Source organism: Varanus komodoensis, unplaced genomic scaffold (assembly GCF_004798865.1).
Source record: "Varanus komodoensis strain SLA01 unplaced genomic scaffold, ASM479886v1 scaffold26, whole genome shotgun sequence".
Lineage (NCBI taxonomy): Eukaryota > Metazoa > Chordata > Lepidosauria > Squamata > Varanidae > Varanus > Varanus komodoensis.
This window is the reverse complement of record NW_025335684.1, coordinates 15,419,150-15,442,630: the sequence shown is the minus strand read 5'-3', so window position 1 is coordinate 15,442,630 and position 23,481 is coordinate 15,419,150. Positions and strand designations below refer to the sequence as shown.

The following is a 23,481-nucleotide window of genomic DNA, read 5'->3' as shown; positions in this document are numbered from 1 at the left end:
TGAATTGGATGGTCTTGCTGTTTGCCGTGGACCCGGAGCACAGACCCACGGGGACGCCAGTCACCTGAATGGACAGGTGCTGATTGTCCTTCCATGGCCAGCCCTTCCCTTTTTCGGGTTTGGCCCTCAGTCCGCAAAGGTGGGACCCCATAGATTCTGTAGTGAGCACAGAGTGTCTGAGGTGGGAGCTGCCTCTGGCCTCCAGCTGCTGCTCTCAGACATGAGGGGCCCCACAGGTGAAGGGCCCCCGCAGGTGATATCTAGGGAGGCTGCCTGCAGAATACAGACACAGCTGCACCTCCCTCAAGGTCACAGGGACAGAGCTAGTTGTGGCCGGCCAAGAAAGGGATCTTGGGATTGTGTTGGACAATCCAGTGAAAATAGCCAGGCTACTTCATGCGGATTTGTTCTGAACATGTACCTAATTGAAGTCAGTGAAAGTAATGCTTATGCCTGCACATATGTTGCAATGGTGTATTTTTCCTGGGAAAATTTACTGCTGGAGTTTATTTCTATCATGCTGCACTCTCTGAATGGGGATCATTTTGGAAGGGATCAGCTTTGCTTTGGAGTGTGCTTATGAACAATGTGCCTGCTATTGACCCCAGACATCCTAAACCCTTCCTGCTTCATGAGCATTTTTTAATTAAACTGCATAATTTTTTTTTAAAAAGTTACTTCAGGGAGTTCTATTGGAACCTGAAAGCATGTTTTCCCAGTCAGAGGTGTGTTATTTTAAAAAATGTCCAAGCATGATTACCAGTTTAAGCATTGTGTGGTATTGTGGTTGTGGTATTGTGTATTCCAGAATGGAAAAGAGGAGACATGTTTGTATTTATCTCTACATGACTCTAGCAGGTGTTTCCCTGTGTGCCAAGATCCCATTTCAAGGTCTGGAACAGGGTTAAGCTGACCATGTTTAATCGCCTTTCAACTTCATATGCTCCATGATACATGGCAAGAAGGTGCTTCAGTTGCACGGGGGACAAGCAGCTTTGCAAATGAAAAGCAAGGCCTCTCCCACCACTGCACTATAGCATAACCGTCGTGTGGCTTTAGGTGCTTCTTTTCAAGCGAGTGGTCGTAAGCTGCCAACTGCTGCAAAATGGCCAGCGCATTTGGAAACGGAAGAACTCCGTACATTGGTACTCGCTGCTTTTCAGGAAAAACCTGATAGCTCTGCAGCACGCTGCTCAACAAGACACCGTGGGGGAGCACCTCTAATGCGTATCATGGCACCCTAAAATGCATTTTTGTCTGATGCCCAGTATAAAATTTTCAGTCCATTGTGCATTGGACTAGGAGTACTGATTGTGAAAAGGTATACAAAGTTTTTGGACAAAATTTAGGATAATGGAAATTGATAGTTTACTTTTTCACTTCTTTAGTTTCCCTGATTTTTCCAGGATGCATTTATGCTAATTCATCAAAAGCATATGAATTGAAGTTAGGTATCATTTGAGAATCAGAGAAACTAATATTTATTTCCTTTTTCCAAAGAATGATGGAAAACATTTTCTAGCTCTACAATCCAGTATTAGTATTTCTAGTCTCTCTACAATGATCCCAAAGAAGATACATAATTTTGTATCTGGATTCAGACACAGACAACAGAACTGGCAGAAACGGACTTCCTTCCTCCTCTTTCCTTCCCGGCTCCGCACCTCGGGTGCTGCACGGGGATCGGGGGACACTGCCGAGTGAGGTGGCTCGGGATGTGTGCGTTGCAGGTGAAGGGTGCTTACGTAGTTTTGGGGGTCCCCTCTTTGCCTTCAGCCCCTGCTCAACAGCAGATCCCTCCTGATTTCTGGTTAGCCCGTGTGGGGCGGCTGTGGAGAAGAGGGGGCACGGGCCTCTTTTTGCCAGCCCGTTGCACACATCTAGATCTGAATCAAACCCACCGTCTCTCTAGAACTGGATATGGCTGAATATTGTAGCACAAAGCGAGTTCAGCCTTCTTGCCTCACCTGCATTTCAACACTGAAGCTATGCAGGAAGTGCAGTGCGAAGGCGAGGCCTTCCACGGGGGTCAAAGTTGCCTAAATCCAGCCTGTGAAAGACAGGTGAAATTTTAGAATCGAAAGGCAGCCACCGATCGCGTAAGAAGCATCCTGAATATCCCCCTCCAGGTTCCTTTATACTCATTCAGTTGGAACTCCTTTCCCATGAACAATTCATCAGAGCCCCAAGAAGTCATCCGAAGGCACCGCTTCATTTGCTGAACCAGAAGTGTGGGTTGGGTCGAGGTAATGGGGGCCTGGGGCTTCCTCATAGGCCTTTGGAAGTAGATCTGGGCCTGGAGCCCAAGCTGGGATCAAGACGATGTCAGAGGGCAGAGACGCGCCTGGACGTGCAGCAGAGAAGTGATCAGAGGGAGGGGCTGCCCCGTCCCTCACTCGTCTTTGGCCCCCACCAGCCCCTCTCCCGGCTCGTGTTATGGCACAGGTCCTCGTGTTATGGCAAGCTCATGGCCTACGAGCTTGCTGGGAAGAGCCGCTCTGGGCGAGAAGGGCGGGTCCGGGAGGGCTCAGCTAGCCACCCTCGAGAAGGCCTCAGCGCTGGACATGGGGCGTTCCACCCCACCCCGCTCCCCCCACCCCCTTGGCAGCCATCTGCTGCTGGCCTAGATTCTCAGAGCCGGACTCGCTGCCCAACGGACGATGCATCAGCGCCTGAATCAGGGCTCCGCGTGGCCGGACCGAGCCTCTAGCCACTGGCTCTCTCTCAGGGGGCGGCACCAGAGAATTACATCCTTTTACACAGCATGTCCCCTTCCTTGGGACTGAATGAACTATAGTCACTCTCCACATTTTAAATTAGTAAATAAAACTGTATCGGGCGCCCAGCTCTTGACGTATGACAGAAAATCTAAGAACGCTGCTAACTCTGCAACCTGTTTATTGTCCTGCCTGGCCTGAAGCCAGGCAGTGAGCTCAGGCGCGGCGGTTGCCCATGAGAGCGGCCTTGACGGCGCTGGTTGCCCTGAGCCTCCAGGTGCGATGCTGTGAACAGAGGACAGCCTGGAAGTGCCCCCCCCCGTCTTCCTCTGGTTCCCCTTCAACAGGCCCCCACAGGTGCGTCGTTTGTAGACACGTCGCACATTTGGTGACTCCGTCTGCTTAACATTCACCTTCTGTGGCTGCTTAACGACGGTTACGCACCGTGTTCATTATCGATACTGTGACCCAGGGTAAGAAGAAGAATTTTCCTTAACAATCAGTACAAACCATTCATGGTTCCATTGCTTTCATCCCATAAAGCAGCTTCAAACAGAAGTTAACGCCTGCTTCATGTCATGATGCAAATCAGAGTAACTGACCATTCTGATATTTGATCTCTTTCAGCAATGCTGTTTCCTGGAAGCCTGATATTTATTTTATTTTCTGAGACCTGCTCATTGGCAGCTCCTGGCCTATCCTCTTATATCTCTCTTCCCCAGCACTGAACACAAACCGATGGCCTATTGAACCTCGCAGTTAATATTCAAGTTCTCCCCAAAACTGGGGAGGTGCAGGTCTATGGAAGTCCTGCTGCTGCCATGCCCTACAGGTCCCAGTGTGCTTCATCTCCACAAAATCGTCCTCATTAAAATATTTCTTCCATTTTTCCTTCCCCTTGCTTTTATTAGAACAGTGCTTGGGGATTCTGGAAAGCAAGACAAAACTCCAGCACTTGCCCAGGCTGGGAAAAGACCCATAAAATGTAAAAGACTGTAGCAAGTGACAAACAGGAAGAACACGGAAACTTTTTGTTTAATGGCAGTAGACCTAATTCACGTGGAAAAACGGACAAAGAAGCCTATCCGGTGCCGTTGCTCGGCGGTCAAGATCCAGGCAAGCGGAGCAGCACGGATGGCCTTTTGTGCCAAAACATGCCGGCCTCAGTTCCAGGATGTCCCAGGCGGTGCTGTGTGCGGATCCAGTCAGCACGCGTTCCTGCGCAGAGGCCACAAGGAAGAACCCATGTCTCCTAAAGCCCATGCGCCACATCTCTGTTGATGCACTTACTGATATAGCGGCATTTGTCCGTGGAAACACACACAAACTAGTTATTGCTCCATCGCCTGGGGTGACCTCCAGCACTTCCACAGCTCTGCCACTGGTGCACAAACAGCCCCAGTGCAGCTTCATTACTGTGCCAGACAAAGAGAAATCCCCCTTACCTTGCAAGTGCTAATAATGCCGGTTATGCCAGCATGCGATGGCCCTGGACACGGCCCCCCATTTGCTGGAACAGACCAGCAGCATCTGCCAAGACACACCTGGCAATTACATAGCCTGCAAATCAGTCGGGCCAGTGACCTAGGTGGCCTAATGCAAAAGGCATTTTCCTAATATTGAAAGTGCCTCAGGGGCACTGTCCCAGCAATCTTCTCATATCCCTCCGCAGTCTTGCAAATGCACTAGCATCTCCCTCCACCCGGTTTGTTTATGGCTTCCCAGTGAGCATGTGACAGATGAGAAAGCTGAACTGGGGACTTTTTGGTTCATGGCTCTTTATGAAGTCTGTGTGTGGCAAACACCTCCTGTTGCACAGGAACTTAATCCCATGTAAATTCCCACTCTCACGGTTGAATAACTCTTGATTGTGTGAGTTCCACTATCTGAGCCTGCCGGACATGGCAGAATATGGGGGCTGCGCTGAAGTGGGGCAGGGCTTGCAGGGGAAATCTGGTGGGTGAAATGAAGGGGGCCACCAATGTCCCCCTGCGGTCCCCCTTGTCAGCTGCTCTGCCCTCATCACACCTCTGGCCACACAGCCCTGAGTGTGTCAGTGTGCGTGCGTGCGTGAGTCGGGCGATGGTGAGAGAGAGATCAAAATTGGCCTCTGGGGGGAAATGTGCAAGAAGAATCAGCAGTGGGGATAGTCGTTCATTGCCATATTCGGGATATTTCACATAAATTCCTCCATGCAATTCTGTGCATTCTCATTCTACGGGAAAAGGTCCTTTGCAAAATGCCAGCTCCCTACACTCTCACGGGTGCGGTGCTGTTTGATCTGGTCCGGATGGAGCGCCCTGGCCACAGACACAGAACAAAGCAGTTCAATCCCATTTGGAAAAGGACTGACGTGCGGTTCTGTAGAAATGCAGCCACACAGCCATAACTTCATATTCCCGCACCTCATGTGTGATCTGTATTTCCAGCACTCAAAGCAACAGGCGCGTTCTGTCAGTGTCTGTTCTGCACTGTAATTATAGTCGTATTCTCACCTGATGGGATGAAAAGTTTTGTCCCCGTTTAACGGTACGTTGGTCACACTTATCAACTTGACCAGCAAGAAACATCTCACTGTGATTCGCCGCGGACTGCCGGCGTTAGCAGAGGGAAATGTCCTCAGAGGCTGGCCTGAGGAGATAAAATATTTTTCTCCCTGAAACAGAAACGATGCTCCGGTTATACACAGTGAGGCAAACCACGATTCTGCCTCCCGAATCTGAAGACCTGGTGGGCTTTTCCGGGGCGTGCCCACCTTCCATTCCAACTTTCGACGTGTTGAGCTGCCTTGTCTCTTTTGCCGCTTGAAAGGCTCGGCGAGCATCAAATTGCGACACGCCGGAATTGTCTGCACGCTCAGCCCCACTGCCTTGCCACTGTCTGCACCCCTTTGCCCTGCTCTCCATCCAGCAACGGAAGGCGACCCCCAACAGCTGCCCTAAAACTGAATCTGGACCTCGGGGTTCAAGTGTCTCTGTGTGCGACCTCTTTTCTATCTTCTCTTGTTATCCCTTGTATTTCAGGTGATATTGTAGGGGTAAATCTATTATCGTTAACCAGCTGGAGCGGTATATGCGGAAAAGCCGGGTACGCACCTGATTGGTACAGGAAATAAATGCATCAAGATACCATTTACATACAAACAACACCAGGCCTTCAAAATGACCACCTTCTGGTTCATTACAAAGTAGTCAGCCTAAGCAAAGAGCCTTCCTAAACCTGGTGCTCTTCTGATCAGCTCAACAACAGTTCCCATCATTCCCAGCTATTGGCCATACTGACTGAGGCATGATGGAGATAGTAGCCCAAAAGAACTGGAGGACATTTTGCTGGGAAAGGTTGTATTAGTCCTTGCTATCTTTAGAAAGTCCTTTCTGGTTTTAATCCAGTAAAAAGCAGCTGTCAGGTTTGAGCTGCACTGTCATCAAACCATTGCACAAAAATAGATTTACTGGCTGCAGGAGGATCTTTCGTACAAGGACAATTGTGCTTACGTGCCATATGCCTCAGTTCTTGCCTGAAGATCTGAACAACACCAGTATTACAGCAGGCTAAGGCCAGTTCAGCTCTGCAGGAGACTGGATTGCCCTCGTTGGCCAGGACAGAATCGTTTCTGCCCGCAAAGGGGTGCGCCAACCGTTTCCCCTCTTGAAGGGAGGGAAGACAGCACAAGCACCGCTTCTGCCTCCCAGCCAACCAACGATTCGGCACAGAAGGCAGGAAGGACTGTACTCACCGTCCGAAGGCAAATATTTAGTACAGGTGGCTGGACTTGTGCAGCAGAAGAGCCGCAAGTGAGCTGTGAGCAGCGAGCAGCAGCGAGCCCCAAATAAACTCCAGGAGCCACACGTGGCTCCCAATCCTCGGTTTGGCTACCCCGATTTAGTGTTTCGATAGAGCCTGATATATGCAAATCACATATCTGCTCTTTCTTCCCTTCCCTTAATATTGGAATCATCTCCTTAATTTATGTGGAAAGATCGTATATTATGGCCTTGCACGAGTTACTTTGGGAATTACTCCAGAAGGGTCACTATACTGAATGTCAAACGCTGCTGACGGTTTATTCATATTTTGCTTTCAGACCCGCATTTGAACGGCACAACTGATCTGGAAATGCAGGACATGCTTGTGAAACTTCCAAAATATGGTATGCTAGTCAATGAAGGATAAATGTCTTGCTTTCGGGACGTGGTGCCAGGCAGAGCCTCCACCAGAGTCCCCGGGAAAACCTGTGCAGCCGTCCTTCACGCGGCTCAGGCAGTATTTGGTCGTGTTGGGTTTTCCCAGCCAAGCAGCATCAGGCCAGTAATTTTCCACCCAAGGAAGTTTTTTAACAATACCAAGAGACTCTACAAAGCTGGACATTCTGTTAAAATATCAAAATGAAATTAAAATGTTCGGTTTAGTTTAAAATGCAGTGTTGGAGCTACTTTCAATCAGCCTGCTAATCATGGAAAAGCACGAGGCTAGTTTAATTATTTCTAATGAACCTTGAAGAAGTTTAAAAGGTTAAAGGTAAAGGTTTCCCCTTGACGTTACGTCCAGCCACACCTGACTCTCGGGGGCGGTGCTCACCTCCGTTTCCTGGCCGAGGGAGCCGGCGCTTGTCCGCAGTCTCTGTGGTCGTGTGGCCGCATGACCAAACACCGAAGTGCACGGAGCGCTGTTACCTGCCCACCGAGGTGGTACCTTTTTATCTACTTGCACTTGCATGCTTTCGAACTGCAAGGCTGGCAGGAGCTGGGACGGAGCCACGGGGACTCACCCCGTTGTGCAGACTCGAACCGGCGACCTTTCGATCAACCAGCCCAGCAGCACAGCGGGTTAACCCACTGCGCCACCTGGACTGTTCGTGGAACTGCTTTTCACTGTTTAGCAGCAAAGTCAAATTCACTGATCACCCAAGAGTGGATGTAAGGGCAAAGGAAGAGCACTATCGGTTTTCTGAAAGTTTATTTATCCAAAGGCTTGGATACTTAACAGCTTATATAAACAGATGTGGACATGTGTTTGTTTTTACTTTCTAAATATTTCTGGTTTGAGTTCTTAAGTATGAAACACTTCCAGTATAAACAGAGGCCATGTACGCTCTGTGTCAAGACAGAGCTTTGGAGCCTGTTAAAATGTCACAGTCTTTGTTGAAAAATACAACATTTGCTAGCCGACAATTGAATCAGCAGTATATGCGGATAGTTCCAACAGTCCCCAAGAATAAAATGCTTCCCATTGTTCTTGTTTCTGGAGAAAAAGCTGTAAAGTATCCATTGAAAAATGCCTATTATCACAGAGCTTTGGAATTGCTTTTGATCCTGCGTGCAAAGGGAAGATGGTTACATTATTAAAACAATGATTAAAATGCAGCCTAGAGAGCTATGGATATGGCAAAATAAATGATCTTGCAATTATACTCCAGCGTGTCTCTAATCTGCATTAAGTAGCACTTCTTCCTCTTGCCCAGCAAGATGGACTTCTCTGCTAGAACAGCGTTTATTTCTTTTTGCCAGAACTCGTCCTTTTCTCTGCTTATGAAGGGCATTCTCCTGCCCATAATAATCTTTTTGTGTCTTTATAGATTACCCATTACGCTCACGTAACGCCGGTCCTCCGTCAGCTCCCCTGGCTCCCAGTTGAAGTCCGGGCCCAATTCAAGGTGCTGCTATTAACCTATAAAGCCCTGAACGGCTTGGGACCGGGATACCTGAAGGGACATCTCTTTCCTTATATGCCCTCATGCCCCTTAAGATCTGCGGGAGAGGCCCTGCTCCGGGAACCCTCCCTGAAGGAGGTAAAAAGGGCATCTACTCGGAGTAGGGCCTTCTCTGTGGTGGCGCCCAGACTCTGGAACGTGCTTCCCAGAGAGGTACACCTGGCGCCGAGCCTATACTCCTTTCAGCGCCACACCAAAACCTCTGTAATTAAACGCTATTTTTTAAAATCTACCTTTAACGTTCAGTTGCTCTTGTTTTGTTTTGTGATTTACTGCTTTGTCTTATATATTATTCTGTTTCAATTTATTTTTTAGAAATTGTTTTGGCTTTAATTGTTCTTTTAAACATTGTAAGCCATCCTGAGATTTTTACATAATAGGATGGCATATAAAAGCTCTTAATAAATAAATTAAAAATACTCAGAGGTTCAGCAAATCATACATTCATCACTTCCCATAAGCATTGCCCACCGGAGGAAATTTCAGCAAACAGAAGTGCAGAGTTGAATTATTTGTCTGGCCAAGCCATTTGCTTTTTTCGTTACACAGGACTCAGGGGGTTACAAGAGAAACAGTGTTCTTATTACAGAAAGCGCTGGTGCAAGTGGTTCAGAGTCTGAGGAATCGGACAAAGCTACTCTTCCATCTTACCTCGTGTCGGAAAATCCCAAGTTAATTGCATTGCAAGCTCTTTTTCAGTTGGTGCTGCTGGAATCATCGACGTGTTCCTTTAGCTCCATCATGCAGTCCTTCCGCCTGGTGGACATCGGAAACATCAACCCTCCTTTCTGGCCTTGGGGGAAAAAGAAAAGACAGGCATCTCTGGGGGACAGGAATACAATCCTGGGCCCAGGCGGGCACTGAAGAGCCGAGTGCAGCCGACAACCCACGGGCTCTCCAGGGCCCGCCTGCACAGGGTGCTCAGCTTCTCGCAGCCAAGGGCAGAAGTCCATTGCAAAGGTCTCTGCTACTGAAGCTTCTGGGTGGCTGAGGATTATTTATTTATTTGTCTATGAAATTTGTGTGCTGTCCATTACTTGCGTCTCTGGACGGCTAATAACATAAATCAGAATAAAACAGATAAATCAACTATTCCACGCTGGCTGCAATTAATAAAATACAAACAATAAAATCCAATTACTATTAATACATATTAAAATATGGGTGAAATATAAGGCTCTTGGCCTGGTGCCGAAAAACATACAGTGATGGCGCCAGGCAGACCTCTCTGGGGAGCGTGTTCCATAATTGCAAGCATAAAATACATATAAACCTTTAAAAGAGAAGAGTAAAGTAACAAACAGCAACAGTGGACTATGAAACAGTAACAGAGTTAAAATCCAGAGAAGCTGTAAGGCTGGGAAAATAACATTTGTACTTGCAATGGGAAAGGCCATGGCAAGCGTGTCAGGCGCCCTTCCTGGGGGGGCCACTCAAGCCAGCATGGTTGGGCCCCAGGCCCAGAGCTCTCACTGCCAGAGGCTGGGCCTGTCGAAACGAAACGGAGGAAGCGTTGCCCAAAGACTGGGGAAAGAGTGGGGCCACACAGTGGGCTGGGAGCCCCTCGTGGCTTGAGGCTCGGCAGCCCTGAGATCCAAGCAGGGAAAATTGGTGCACGGGAGGGACTGCGGCAGCAGCGCAAAAAAACTCCAACCGCCTTGCTTCTGTCTGTCTGTCCGTCCGTCCTTCCTTCCTTCCTTCCTGTCATCTCTGGAGCTAAGCCAAGCCTCGCAAAGTCATGCCTTTTTGTATGAACGGTTCTGTAAACTTGATCATTTTCAAAAGGACGTAGTTTCTATTACATTTAGAAATAATGTAAAGAGATGTTTTCATGTTGCAAAGGACCTACATATAGTATTGAGAACAAAGTGTACAAATTGCAGGCTGCTGTGAAGAACACTAAGTGCTGCTAATTCAGTAAAAATGCTTTCGTTTAGTTTCTAATTAAATTTTCCAAGCTGATATGAAAGGAGTGTGTGAAGACAAGGCTTCAGAAGCTTTTCCCGCGGACACGGAGCCATTTCTGCCCGAGGGGTATGCGTCTATCCGCACGCACTCGGAAGTACGGCTGTTTTAAAAGTTGCATTGGTATCGCTAAATACACATTCCCTCTCTCTCTGCATCCGAGTTAATACATCTTCTCCCACATCCAAGTGCAGAAGCCAAGGGAGTAGGAGATGTCATCTGTGTAAGAGTTCGCGGAAATAAATATTGGGGATAGTGCAGGGTGCGTAGTTGTATACACTGCTACCAGCGCAAGGAAACTTGTCCAAGTGCCGGCTGGTACTGGTACTGCTTTTATTTTCCATATTTATTCATTTATTTATTAAAACATTTCTATGCCGCCCCTTGCCGAAGCCTCGGGGCAGCTCACAGCACAAAATAAAATACAATAAAATACAAAAATAACAATCTAAAATTAACAATATAAAATAAATAACAATATATAATGTTTCTTTTATTTAATACATATTTTATTCTCCCTCTCCCTGTTATACAACAAGGAGGTTGGGGTGGGTAGTACTCTAGAAAACACTTATCCCATCATCCACATGGGCTGCTATGGAGAATGCCCCCTCTGGGGAGTGGATGTGTCCACGGAAGCATCCCAGATATTCAGAAGCATTCGGAAAACTGTAAAAATAGCATTTGGCCTCCAGTGTCTCGGCTCTTCAGCAATACTTTGGTGGCAACAGACCAACCCAAGGCCAAGTGAATGAGAGAAGAATCTCATTTAGAAAGTTAATGCACATCAGAAAGGAAAGAAATATTTCTCCTCTCAGTGTTTCCTCCGTTTTCTCAGTGTTAAGCTGCGGCACCTACAAGCATGTTTCTCTTCCTTTGAACATTTGCTGGCATTCACATCACCCAAAGCAGCACAGAAATAGGGGCCAACTAAATCCCGTAAGATGCCGTCCTACAACAGATCCCAGGATCAGCTTTTGAAAATCAGTCTGCTCAGTTCTCCAGAAAGAGATGCAGCCAAGTAAACTCAACTCCGGCTCAACAGGAAACTTCACAGGACAACCGTGATGCATGAAGGCACCTTATACACAAGGCAAGATGATTTAGGGAGGGGTGGCTGCATTTGTGGAGGAAACTCGGACTTCCAGTGTAGGATGCTAAGCCAGTGCAGCTGCTCTTTTCCTGATCATTACTAGCCAGTGTTTGGAGTTTTATAATAACGGGCTGCGTTCATTAAGATGTGATTTCATTGTTGGAGATGTCCTTTGGGTTACCGGCTGGTTGGATGACCCAAAACCTCTGACACCCCTCGCCCACGCTACAAAACTCTGCAGTCAGTCATGAAGGGATGGGTCCATGGGCTGCCTTGGCGCACCAAAGAGCCCGCTGTGTTACTTCACCCTTTGGCTCTTGATTAGAGTATTCCTGGGAAAGGGCAAAATTATTTCAGCTGCCAGACAGAAGTTGCCAGCAGATGCTACAAAGCGTTCAGGTCATGTAGTAAAACCCACCTGGGCAGCAGATGGAACAAGGAAAAGAAAACATTTCCACTAGGCTGGGCAAGATTATTTTATAGCATGCAATTACCGTTATGCTGTGAGATTATTTCATAGCGTAGGAATTCTGGTGCACAGTTGCTGCTGCTGATGTTCATGTAGCTCCCATGCACAGCCTTGGTGACTCTGGAAGACCTGAAGGACTAATTCAAGGAGGCAGTGTCAATGGGTAGGTTCAGGAGATGCAGAAATTACATTACGTACAAGCAAATCTGTCTCGCGTGCATTTAAGGCATGGCTCCTCAAACTGCAGCCCGTGGGCCGGATCCGGACCGCCTTGCCTATTTAACCAGCCTGCCCCAGAGGTTTTGCACTCGTCGCGTGTGTGCATGCAGCTTGCTTGCAAGGAGGTCGTTTTGGATGCTTGGAGAAAATGATCTCTGCATGAGCAAGCCGGTGCCTCACCCCACGGGCCCCCTGCCCCCACTCGCCCCACGCATCCCCGTAGGCGCCGCCTTGGCAGCCCGTGGCTGGCACCTTTCCACTGGCCCCTGTTGAAAACGTGTGAGGACCCCTGATTTAAAGGCACTGAGCCACTTAGAGGAGATGGTATGCAGGAAGGCCGGGGTGAGGCCAGAGATCGATAGACGTGGAGGAATTGATAACATTGGCAAGCGGGGGGGGGGGGGGGGTGCCCCAAAGGGTTTTTTTCCCCGCGGGAGGGGCGGCAAACGCCGCCCAAGGGAATGTTCGGCAAGAGCCGCCACAGGGGCCGTATCCAGTTTTAGTCTAACTTCCGTTCCACGCATCTCAGTGCCCCCCCCGAGGTAAAAGCAGCATCTCGCGACCCCCCCGTTTTAAAAAGGCTCAGGTGCTCCTCTCAGTCCCTAAGCAGCAAATGCGTCCAGGAGGCAGAACAAGAGAGCAAACGGTTGGAAGCATACAGAAGACGGACAGAGAATAGATGCAAATGGCGGAGCCCCAAATTCCACCTGGAGGTGCCAGGCCTGTTGGTCACCCGCATGCAAGCAAGGGAGCATTTCGGAGCAAAGGGAGCGAAAGCAGCGGAGTCCTCGTAACACTCTCGCGAACCCGAAGAGCGGCCGTGTCCCGCAGCCTTCGGATCTGCTCCGGAGGGCTGAGGAGCTGACGTGGTGCTTGCGCAGGGGGCTGCACAGCGGCTTTCTCTCGCACCGGTGGAACCCTTCCTGCCGCTGCCAGATAGATCCGACCCCAAACCACTGGATGATGTTTTTCTCAAATGCCAAAATGATGGGTACTAAAAATATTTCAATTTTTGGAAACAAACAAACTGTGGAATGAAAAAGATATGGTTTCATGTGAATAGCTCTGTGCGCAATATCCAGGGCTGCCCAAAATAGCATATTATAGCTAGTAATACTATAATAGTGGGGACCCAGCAGCGAGAAACGCGGCCGCAGCCAGAGGTGGAGGCGCTTGCTTCTGGGCCCCCTGCACAGGAGGACTCTGCTGGCCAGCTGGGACCGGGGAGCGAGAGTTTCCCCTTGTTTCTCTGCCGTTTCTTCGAACCTCTGGCTTCCTGTGCCCCACACTGGCCCCACACGTGCAGGTCTGGATGCCTCCCCGGGGGCAATCTAACACGCTGCACCTGCACACCAGTTTGCAACGAGTGCTGCCTGAAGGCCATTCTTCATGACGAGTGGCTTGTGCTTGGCCCACCGTTTTGAATATTTTAAAGGAATGGGCATTCAGTGTGAACAGAGTGTGGCCTTCACCACAGCCCTCATACAGCCACAGAGCACCGAGTCGCCTTAAGGAAGTGCTAACCTGAATCGGGATATTTAAGAAGTATAAAAGCAATACTCTGCGTCTGAACTAAATGCTTCTGTGTCCACTTTCAGTGATGTGAAGAGGACAGTGCTGGCAATTTGACTAACCTTGGGCTGGCCAGGCATAGCGTCCATCATCTGTGGGTCTTTCCCAGATCCTGGGAAAGCAAGATATTGAACCAACGTGGATGCAAGGAACTGCCAGGCAGGGTTTGGTGGTGCATATATAACATGGCAGTGCCTTTCAGGGAGCGGCTCCAGCAACAAAGGATATCTGATGACAAAGAAAAATAGTTCCCAGGATATAGAGAATTGTGTCTCCAAAGCACGAAAGACTCTCTAGGGTGCTGCATGGCTGCCCTCTTCTCTGCTTCCGCTAAACTGCAACTCGTTTTGTGGATTCCGCTCACCTTCATGGGACGGCCAGTGAAGGTAGAAACAGAAGGTTACGGAACTGATGAGCAAGCCATGCAGAAGTGAATGAAAACCCTCTATATTCGTCTACAGCCTGTTTCTCAAGGGGTTTCACTGAATCAGCCTGACTGTTTTGCAGCGTCCTTTGTCAGCACCGGTTTACAAAACATCCGGAGAGGGCCAGAGATTCCTTCCGTGCAGGGTGCAGGTTTACCTTATCTGCCCAAGAATGCCAAATAATGACTCAGAGAACACGCTGAGGCATCATATCAGTTCTTTCCCCGTTTCAAGGTTGTTTTGCTGTCAGCTAAAAGTAGGTAAAGGACACTGTGATTCACAGGGCTAGATCGCCACACACCAGAGGGTTGTGCAGCTGTGGGGCAGCGCTGCTCACCCCGCCCCTGTGAGCCACTTGCCGACTAGCCATGGCCCGAACATCTGTATGTTGTGGATATCTGGAGAGGGAGGTCTCATGGCAGAGTCTCCACATGGCCAGCAGGGCCCCAGAAGACAAGGCCCTCTGCACACGGGCTTCCTTTGACGAGCCAGCAGATGTGCAGACAGGGAGACCAGCCGTGGCTTCACAGCCTTCCACATCCGGAGCCCGCTTCACGCGCCTAATGCTTAACAGGGGCTTTCGTCGGCTTGGACTGACCTACCGGGGCCGCCGGGTGCTCATCAAGGTGCGCAAGTGCAGGCTCCCCGGCTGCTTTTCCGAAAAGTCAAGGGAAAGGGTGTGTGCGGGGCTGATTTTTTCCCCATGGGTACAATCTGTGGAGAGCAGGAACAGCAACACGTTCAGCCGGGGGTGTTTCTGGAACTGGCATCCTTCCTTCAGTCACTGTTAACCTCGACATCACATAATGTCGTTCACAAAACCTTTTTCTCCCGTGTTCTTTGTTATCCTCCTCCCTTCTTTGCCTCTGGACTGATGGTGATTCTCTTAAATGCAATGGCTTTGCGATGGCGACGATACGCACAATGGAGGCTTGTCATGACCGTGCCTTTCACAAGCAGCTCTCTTCCTCTTCCTCTTCCTCATCCTCCCCCACCCCCAGCAGCCTTCCCTGGGGGCCACACTCCCGTGGCCGCACCAGCACACCACTTTTTCTAGGCCATTTTCTCCCCCATTCAGACTCTCGCCATAATAGCACAACTTACCTGGGGAATGTTTGACGTCGAATCCCTTAATGAAGGCCCGACTACCATTCTGAGCTGGTTTGACTTCGGTAGTTTGACCAGTATCTTGCTTATGCCAATTTCTTTTCTTTTTCACTGCAAGAGAAAGATTTGACAGGATTATGTTTAATGCCATGTGTGGAATTGTTGCCAATTGCAGCACCCCAAAACTCCCCAAAATTGGACAGAGGAAGGCCACATAGTAGAAACACCACAGTTATGCTGTCCCAGAAGGGAGGGGGGATAAGAACAAAATGAACTTTGTGTAACCCACAGCTGACACACCAGCCTGACCTCGAATACAGAAATCAAAGGGACAGTGGAAACGGGTTGCAGCCGCCATGGAAGTTGCAAATGTGCAGGGAGAAAGAGCACGGCAAGCCCGTGTGAATCTCGGGCAGATAAGAAATAGGCGTGGGAAATGCCTGGCCCTTGACAGAAGAACAGACTCTTTGCAGCTAGCAGCACTGGGGGTGTGGCTACACTGATGTACTGATGCACGAGAAGTGTATTAGGTGACCTGATGGGTGACCCAGGGTATAAAACGCATGTTCCGGGGTGCAGCTTTCGAGACACTGCTTTGGGCCGAATGCCCCCCTTCGTCTCCCTTTAGTCTACAGTGCACTAGAATAAAGCTGCATTTGGCTCTAAGTCTCGTCTCGGGCTCCTTTCGACTCGGGTCTGGGGTCCACCCAGGTTTGCCCCAGCTGTTGACTGGCTCAGTCCGGTAACAGGATGAATCAATGGGGAGATGTATCACTGACTTTATAAGCTTGAAAATAATCACTTAGGAGACCCAATAATAGCTTTGATACAGGGAAACAGGGTACATTTTTGCTCCAATGAGAAATTGAATAATTGTTTTCTTCAGTGCTTTTTTTTGTAAAAAAAAAGGTGCCGGATCTCACTTGGGGTCACACTTTTACACAATGGTTGCCGCCAGCAGTAAGCACTCAGCGCGCAACCACACGACCGATCCCAAGCCGAGCAGCATCCCAAGCCGAGCAGCGCCCTCGCAAGCAGCGCCAGCAATCAGCGCCGACACACACGCAGCCCGCAGGCACTAGGTTAATGATTTCTGTCGCCGATCTGCTACACCCAACGGGGCGATTCACAATTACTTGGAAAAATCCGTCAAAAAAGGGTGCCGGAATGCCATTCCAGTGCGTTCTATGACAAAGAAAGCCCTGATTGTGTCTATCATTTTATTGTTGTTTTGTGCTCACCTTCCCATTTGCAGTTTGCATGGTACCTTTTACTGTATTATGCATCTGTGGTTTGGGCTGTCATTGTTTTATCTATTATTTTTATCTGAACTGCTTTGTTCTGTTTGCAGTGTGACCCACCCAGGGAGCGCTCAGGCCACAGGAACATGCTGGCCTCCTCAGTCCCCCCTCTCCGCTGCCCGGCACTCCTGCTCTCGGAGACTGACCTCGCTGCGTTTCAGATCAGGCCCTGGCATGCGTCAGGTTCATATCGTCCTGCACTGCAGTTCTAATTTTTGCCTTCATGATGGAGAAGTTTGCAGCTTACAATCACAAGCTGAGCAGCGCCGCAAGCCGAGCAGCACCATCGCAACCAGCGCGGAGTACGCACGCATCGGACTCGACACGCAAGCGGCCCACATGCACCTTTTTAATGATTTTGCCGCCGACCTGCTGCGCTCGACAGGGCGATTCAAATCCATGTGGACCAAACATCCAATTTTCAAGAGTCACTTTTAAAACTTGGGAAATCTGTCGAAAAAAGCTGCCGGAACTCCGTTCTGGTGCGTTCTATGACCAGAAAAGCACTGGGTGTAGTTATGGTGCCCAGAAAGGCAACTGGCCAATGCTGTGGTGTGTACACGTGCTCAAAGTGTCATCATATTTAGACACCCCAAATATTTGTTGAGCACCTTTCCTTAAAATGTCATTCTGTTTCATGTTTAATGGTGGCCTTCTCAGGGGATGTCCCATCTTTCAAACACAGGTGAGTCTGCCGTTGCGCATCCTGGCAGGCTCTGCAAGGCGGGAGGTGATGCTCGATCGCGACTCTTGCTCGTGTGTGGGAGCTGCTTCGCTAGCCCTTCACTGGGGATGATGCTCTTTCTCATCCAACTGCAGTTCAGAACCCTTTGCAGCGTCACCAGGACCCTCCCCTTAAGCCTTTTCAGGTTCTCATCCCGCCCCGCCACTAAAACACCCAAACACCCTGTCTTCATCCTCGCCAAAACTCTGCAAGGCAGCAGAGGGATTGCTTCAAGGCCACCGGTGAGCCTTCTGGCCGGGAAGCACTTTGACCGTGGACTGACCTCGCTCCGTTCCGAAACTGCCTTGGCTCCCGCACGTCACACTGTCTTCGGTCACGCAGGGTGGGAAAGTGCCGCAAGGACACCGCCTCCGGGGGCCTCACAACCATGCTTCCAGGAGCAACCGTGCCAGATTCCCAGAGTAAGTGCTTCTTGGATGTGCTCCATGAGAAGAACGTACTGCTCTCCAAGACGGAAGAGCGCAGGTGGGCCCCAGGTGACCAACCAGTTCCATTCCTGAGAAAATGGAAGCCCCTCTTTCAGCTGAATTTGAATGTAAGTCAGATCACGTACAGGCAGCCCTCTGCATTCACAGGGTTCAGGGTGCCGGGCCCCCAGAAAAGAGGAGAAACAGAGAACACGGCTGCAACCCAGACCCCCCCACCCCACCCCCATTGCCAGCACCTCCTCTTTGCACCAAGGAAATGCCAGAAAGATTTCCCTCTCCACATGGGCAGGGTAGGAAGGCATGCGCTCTATAGAGATGCTTTGGGGGCCCTCCCTCTCCCCTTTCACTTCCCCTCTCTCTGTGGTGACGGCAATTTTACACAGAGGGTCCTTAATGCACATTTTTAGATTAATGGCAGTTTGTTCATGAGCGTGGGTTGCTCGTAACCCATTCGTTCATAACCCAGGGAACGCCTGTATTCCCAGGAACCGAAGCCCTCCTTCCCCTACAGCAGTCTCCGTATTTACGCAGATAGATCTAGTGCAAGATGCTTACTATATATGAAATGCATCACAGAAAAGACGGAGGAAATCAAGAGGCACTAGGTTTAGTTTAGGTTTAGTTCCACATGCCTGAGTTTAGGTGGCATAACCACTGCGGCGAGGCAATTCCAGGCCTGGTGTGTTGGTCCGCGGTTCCCACGATGTCCCTGATGTGCTCTGAGGAAGGGGCTCTACTAAAGTTAAGTGCTGAGGGCGGATTTGGAGTAAGACGGAGCTGGCATTATTTGGGGGGGGGGAGAAAGAGGAAGTCCTTGGGGGCCAGACGGCCTTTCAGTCAATGGTGGAGGAGGAGACGGCACAGGGGAGCAAAGATTTCCAGGAAGCATTGACCACTCGGGCTCCAAGATGATTGTGCTTCTGAAGAAAGCCACGTGTTGGGAGCAGGAAGGCTGGTGGTGCGGAGGACCCTCCCTCTGGACCGCCGGCTGCATGCCAGATGGCTGGAACAGGAAAGGGGCGTCTAATGAAGTGGGGGGGCTGAGCTCGGTCACGGCTGTATCAGGGCAGGTGCTCCAGCCAGTTGGGCAGTGTGGGAGCAGTCAAGATGCACAGCCAGTGGGAAGGGTCTCTGAGGAGGAGGAGGAGGAGGAGGAGGAGGAGGAGGAGGAGGAGGCAGGCCAGGTCCCTGCTCCCTTGTGGCAAGGCGCCCGCAGAGATGGGAGAGCCCCCTGGATGAGCAGTGCATGCAGAGGAGGCGAGCGCATTCTCAGAGAGCCCCTCCCAAGGGGATGGGGCCCAGGCATTTCCATAAGGAGAGCTCCAGGAGGGAAACACTAGGTGGGGTTCCGGACACCCTCTGTGCATGCTCAGAGACCCGCCCTGGGCGCTTGGTCCTTGGGAACAATAAAGTTGCACGGAAAACAGCCAGCGGCTGGTGATTCAGAGGAGGAGTCTCGGCTCACGGCACCGCGAGGGACCCGATCACAGACTCCCTGAAAGGACATGGGGTCAGACCCCGAGTTGGCACCTCGGGAGTACTCGCCATCTGTTGCGAGTTTCATCGTGCCGCGTCAGACGGCGGAGCCAGCACACAGCTCCGACAAAGCGCACATCCCAGCGCTGTGTCCGTCGGTTTCTCCGTGCTGCTCCCACTCTCCCTGTGGAGGTTTGCATGACTTTATAGTGCTGAAGGATTCGAGCGCAAGAGCACATCTGTCCTTAAGCCGATTGCCTTTTACAACCCAGCAATGCCCAGAATCAAAATGCTCGATGTCTCTGGGCCAGTTCCGCATTTTGAGTCAGTCCACCGCCTAGCTTTCCGCATATTATCGCACATCACGTTGCTTAGGGCGTGTGCGCTGGCTGGCAGGCGTGGGCTGCCTGGCCAGGCATAGGAAAACTCGACACCCCCACTGCTGATCCCGCCGACACCACAGCAGGAACTGGGTTCAGAGGACCCCCCGTCGACCCGGGCAGCTCACAGAGTGCTCTCCGCGCAAACCATGACAAACAGTCTCCCGAGCACGTGCTGGAGGGCCGTCCCGAGCTGCCGGGGGGCAGAGCGGGGCCCGTGCAGAATCCCTGTGGCACCTCGGCCCACCCTTTTGCGAGCAGGGCCACAAGTGGCGGCCGGCTGGACTCGGCCACGTCCCGCCCTCGTGCGCCCCCTGGGCTCACCTGCGCTCTCCTTCTGAACAGAGAAGGTGGCAGGCTCCCTCGGCGGATGGCGGCCTTAGCCAAGCTCACGGCTTCTCTCGGCCGAGCACACAAGCCACCTCGTGCTGTGGGAACCCTCTTGGACAACTGCCCGAGTCCAATGCACAAAGGAAGCTTACACCAGGCAGAGTCCACAGAAGCAGGATCCAGTTGAACTTCGATGGCCACATTTTAACCCAGCCATGCACTGATCGAGCTGATTAATTCTTGCAGCCACACATGCGCTTTGTCTAATTTCTGTTAGAAGCGCGAATTGCCATCTTCTTCAAAGACGTAACATCCAGTGAAGGCGCAAGAGAGATCCAATTTCAAACCAATTGTCTTGGAGACTAGGATGTTTGCAACTGCATAAGGTTTTGTGGACTCGAGTCCACTTTATAAGATGGATGGAGCATTATCCTAAGCTGACACACAGAAACCACTGGAAGCTTCAACGAATAACTCTCTAGGATTGCAATGTTACTTTAGACATATTTTATCATTATTTTAGAAATGAATCAATCCTGAAGTCGTACTGCCTGAAAAAAGTAGGCATGAAAACACATTTTGGCAGATTTCAGGACTCCACTTACCAATAAAATCGGCCAAGAGAAGCACCAGGGAGGCCACCGTGGCTGCTGGAACCTTAATTTCTGCAGAGCTAAATCCCACGCTATCCGTAAGCTTCATTTTCTTTTATGGGAGTGGCTGGCTGGCAGCGTGGGCAAAAGGGGAGGACATGCTCCTGGTGAGGAGAGATGCGGCTTCCGACTGCTTTACAGATGTATCTGCGAGAAATGAGGAACCAAGGAAGTCAGGCTGCGTCGAAATAACTCCTAAGCCAAACACCAACTTTTCCTGTTTTATGGAGGCAGAATTAAAGGTTTCCTGCATCAGCAGGATGGCAAAATGCTTTCCCTCTTCCATGAGTGCAGCATCAAGAAATGCTTGAGGTATGAGGGTGGCCTAGGTTTTGCAGCCAGAGTTGAATAAAGGACTGGAAGTGGCTATCCTCTTTCAGGCACTGTAGATCAAAAGGCCCATAGGGTGGTGAGCAAAGAACTGGGCAAAGACATACCTCTATCTCCATTTAAGGCAAAATATCCTAGACATTATGAAGACTTTGGAACAGGTAAGCCTAATAGAAACGGCGCTAGGCAGCCAGAGCCAGAGCCAGAACCTGGATACCGAAAGAAACGCCTGCCTCCGTATTTGCCCTCCCGCCCCTGAGATCGGCGGCAGGGGCCCTCCTCCGGGAGCCCTCCGTGAAGGACATTTGGAGGGTGAGCACTCGGAGGAGGGCCTTCTCTGCGGTGGCTCCCCGCCTATGCCTTGCGCTCCCCAGAAGAGGTCCGCCTGGTGCCGTCCTTATTTGCTTTTCAGCACCAGGCCAAGACCTTTTTATTCAATATTTTAACAATGTTTAATATTTGTAAGTTTAAATTGTGCAGCCGGGGTGTTTCCAGGTTTTATCTGTATTTGTATTATATTTATTTATTTGTGTGAGCTGTCCTGAGGCTATATAGCAAGGGGACGGCATACAAAAACTTTAAACAAATAAATAAATAGTGTGCCACCTATCGAGTCGACGTCCGGCAGGCGCCTAGAAGGTTCTGTCCCTCTGCGCTGACAGACTGATGTGCCCACGCGAGGCTTGTTCTGCGAGGAGTAAGCGCCTCTTCAGACAAGGCCTGGCCAGCTGGCAAGCGAGCACATGAAGGCATCTTGTACCAAGACAGACCCAGCGCCCCGTCTCGCCCAGCGCTCTCCACTTCGACTGGCGGCCTCTTCCTGCCCACGAGCCTTCCGGGTTCGATATACAGCGGCGCCTCGGCTCACACACTCGATCCGCTCCAGGACGCTGGTCGTGACCCAAATCGGCCGTGAGCCGAGTCAAATTTCCCTATCAGGGTCAATGTAAATGATGTTGATCCGTTCTGCAACCACTTTTTAAATCAGAAAAATGTGAAGCAAAGTGACAAAGGACAGCAAAGATCGCGCCCATCTCCCCCCCCACCCCAGCAGGACTGCACCCCTGCACGCGCCCATCATCCCCGCCCACGGGGGGGGAGAGATGGGCGCGCTCTCGGGCATCCCCCCCGCCCCCAGCAGGGTCACAGCCACCCCCCCACTTGGGGCGAGGGGGCGATGGCTGCGATCGTGCTGGCTGGGGACGGAGATGGCTGAGATCGCGCCCGCCTTCCCCGCACAAACGCGACCTGGGGGTGGGGGGAAATGGCTGCGATCTTGGTTGCCACCCAACGCAGAGTTCACGACCCACGTCAAAATTTCCATGAAATGTTTGTTCGTGACCCGATCTGTTCATGATCCGAGGCGCTCGTGAGCCGAGGCGCCGCTGCCCCGAGACTTTTGCCGTGCAAAGCTTGCACCACCACTGAGCAGCCGACCGGGGTGACGGCAGCCCCCATCTCACCAAGGCTAACCGTCAAAAACGAAATTCAAATCAAAAACGGCTGATTCCAGATTAGAAAACACAGAGAACAAGCGGGGGAGGATGGATAATTCAAGAAGATCCGGCAAGCACCACCTTAGGCAAAGCACGGAAAACCAGCACTCGGCACTGAGGCTACAGGCACGACAGACTCCGGGTTCGTCCTGAGCCTTACTCAGGAAGCCCGAGGCAGGCGCCTTCTCACTACAAAATCGACGGCCTTTTAAATCCTGTGGACTCCGGAAAAGGGATGAAGGGAAGCCCAATTCACCAACCTGAGGAGAGGAAGCGCTTCTGGCACGATCCTGCGCTTGCACATTTCCTAACATACTACAGAGACTCACAGGGCCTTGGAGGTCAACCTGTTTGGATGGGGGGGGGCATTTGGGAGCCTGAGAAGCAGCTGTGGGCAGTGCCACTAAATAGCCCCCATGGAGAAGATGCAGAGCCACATAAGCGCAGCTGTGAGGGCCTGGCTACTTGAAGGAAGCTAAAGGGGTTCGCAGGGGAGATGCGGGGGCAGAAATAGCAGCCCTGAGAGGATGCGGGGAAACAAGGCAAGGGAGTGGAAGAGAGGGAAAGGGTGAGGAAGCGGGTTGGGAGGGAGAGACCAAAGGGGAAAAGTTGGAGCGGCAGGAAAATACTGCTCTGAGCCGGGAAACGACTCTTGTACGCTCTGCTTGCCCACAAGCAGCCGAGCTGCGCCAGGTATGAGGACGAGGCACCCTTGGCACGTTTTCCGATGTTTGCTTATTCATCGGATCTTTATCCCGCATTTTTCTTGGTTAAAGAGCTCCAAGCAGCTTGCGTCATTCTGCTGCTGCCGCTCTGTCTTCTCCCCACAACAACCACCCTGCGAGGTAGGCTGGGCCGAGAGGCTGCGCCGGTCCAGGGCCACCCAGTGGGCTCCATCGCTGAGCGGGGACTTGGAGCGCAGACCCCCGCGTCCCAGGCCCATGCTCAGTCTCTGCACGCTGGCTCTTCTGGCGCAAACGCTGGTGAGGCGCGGCACCGAACAGAGAAACAAGGCGTATTGTGCTTGCGCAGCGTTCTGTCCACATGGTTTGCGCTCATGTGCAT

At 50.9% G+C, this 23,481-nt stretch overlaps 1 protein-coding gene across 6 annotated transcripts in view; it reads right to left on the bottom strand.

Annotated features, from left to right (window-relative positions):
• Positions 1-1,166: 1,166 nt before the first annotated feature.
• The window catches only part of LOC123025187, a 36,646-nt gene continuing 14,331 nt past the window's right edge, over positions 1,167-23,481 (bottom strand). The window contains exons 2-9 of one of the 6 annotated variants that reach the window (XR_006415072.1): positions 20,543-20,737; positions 15,275-15,388; positions 14,773-14,884; positions 13,808-13,973; positions 11,980-12,091; positions 9,079-9,220; positions 5,213-5,348; positions 1,167-2,050 (exon numbers count right to left, since the gene is read on the bottom strand). Coding sequence is in view for 3 of the 6 variants with exons in the window: in XM_044433707.1 (XP_044289642.1) it covers positions 9,123-9,220; positions 11,980-12,091; positions 13,808-13,973; positions 14,773-14,884; positions 15,275-15,388; positions 20,543-20,639 (699 nt within the window). In the remaining 3 variants the exon portion in view is untranslated. Of the gene's footprint in view, positions 2,051-3,736; positions 3,936-5,212; positions 5,374-7,656; positions 8,030-9,078; positions 9,221-11,979; positions 12,092-13,807; positions 13,974-14,772; positions 14,885-15,274; positions 15,389-20,542; positions 20,738-21,526; positions 21,959-23,481 lie in introns of those variants that run through there. The other 5 variants (XR_006415071.1, XR_006415070.1, XM_044433707.1 and 2 more) reach the window with 5 other exon arrangements.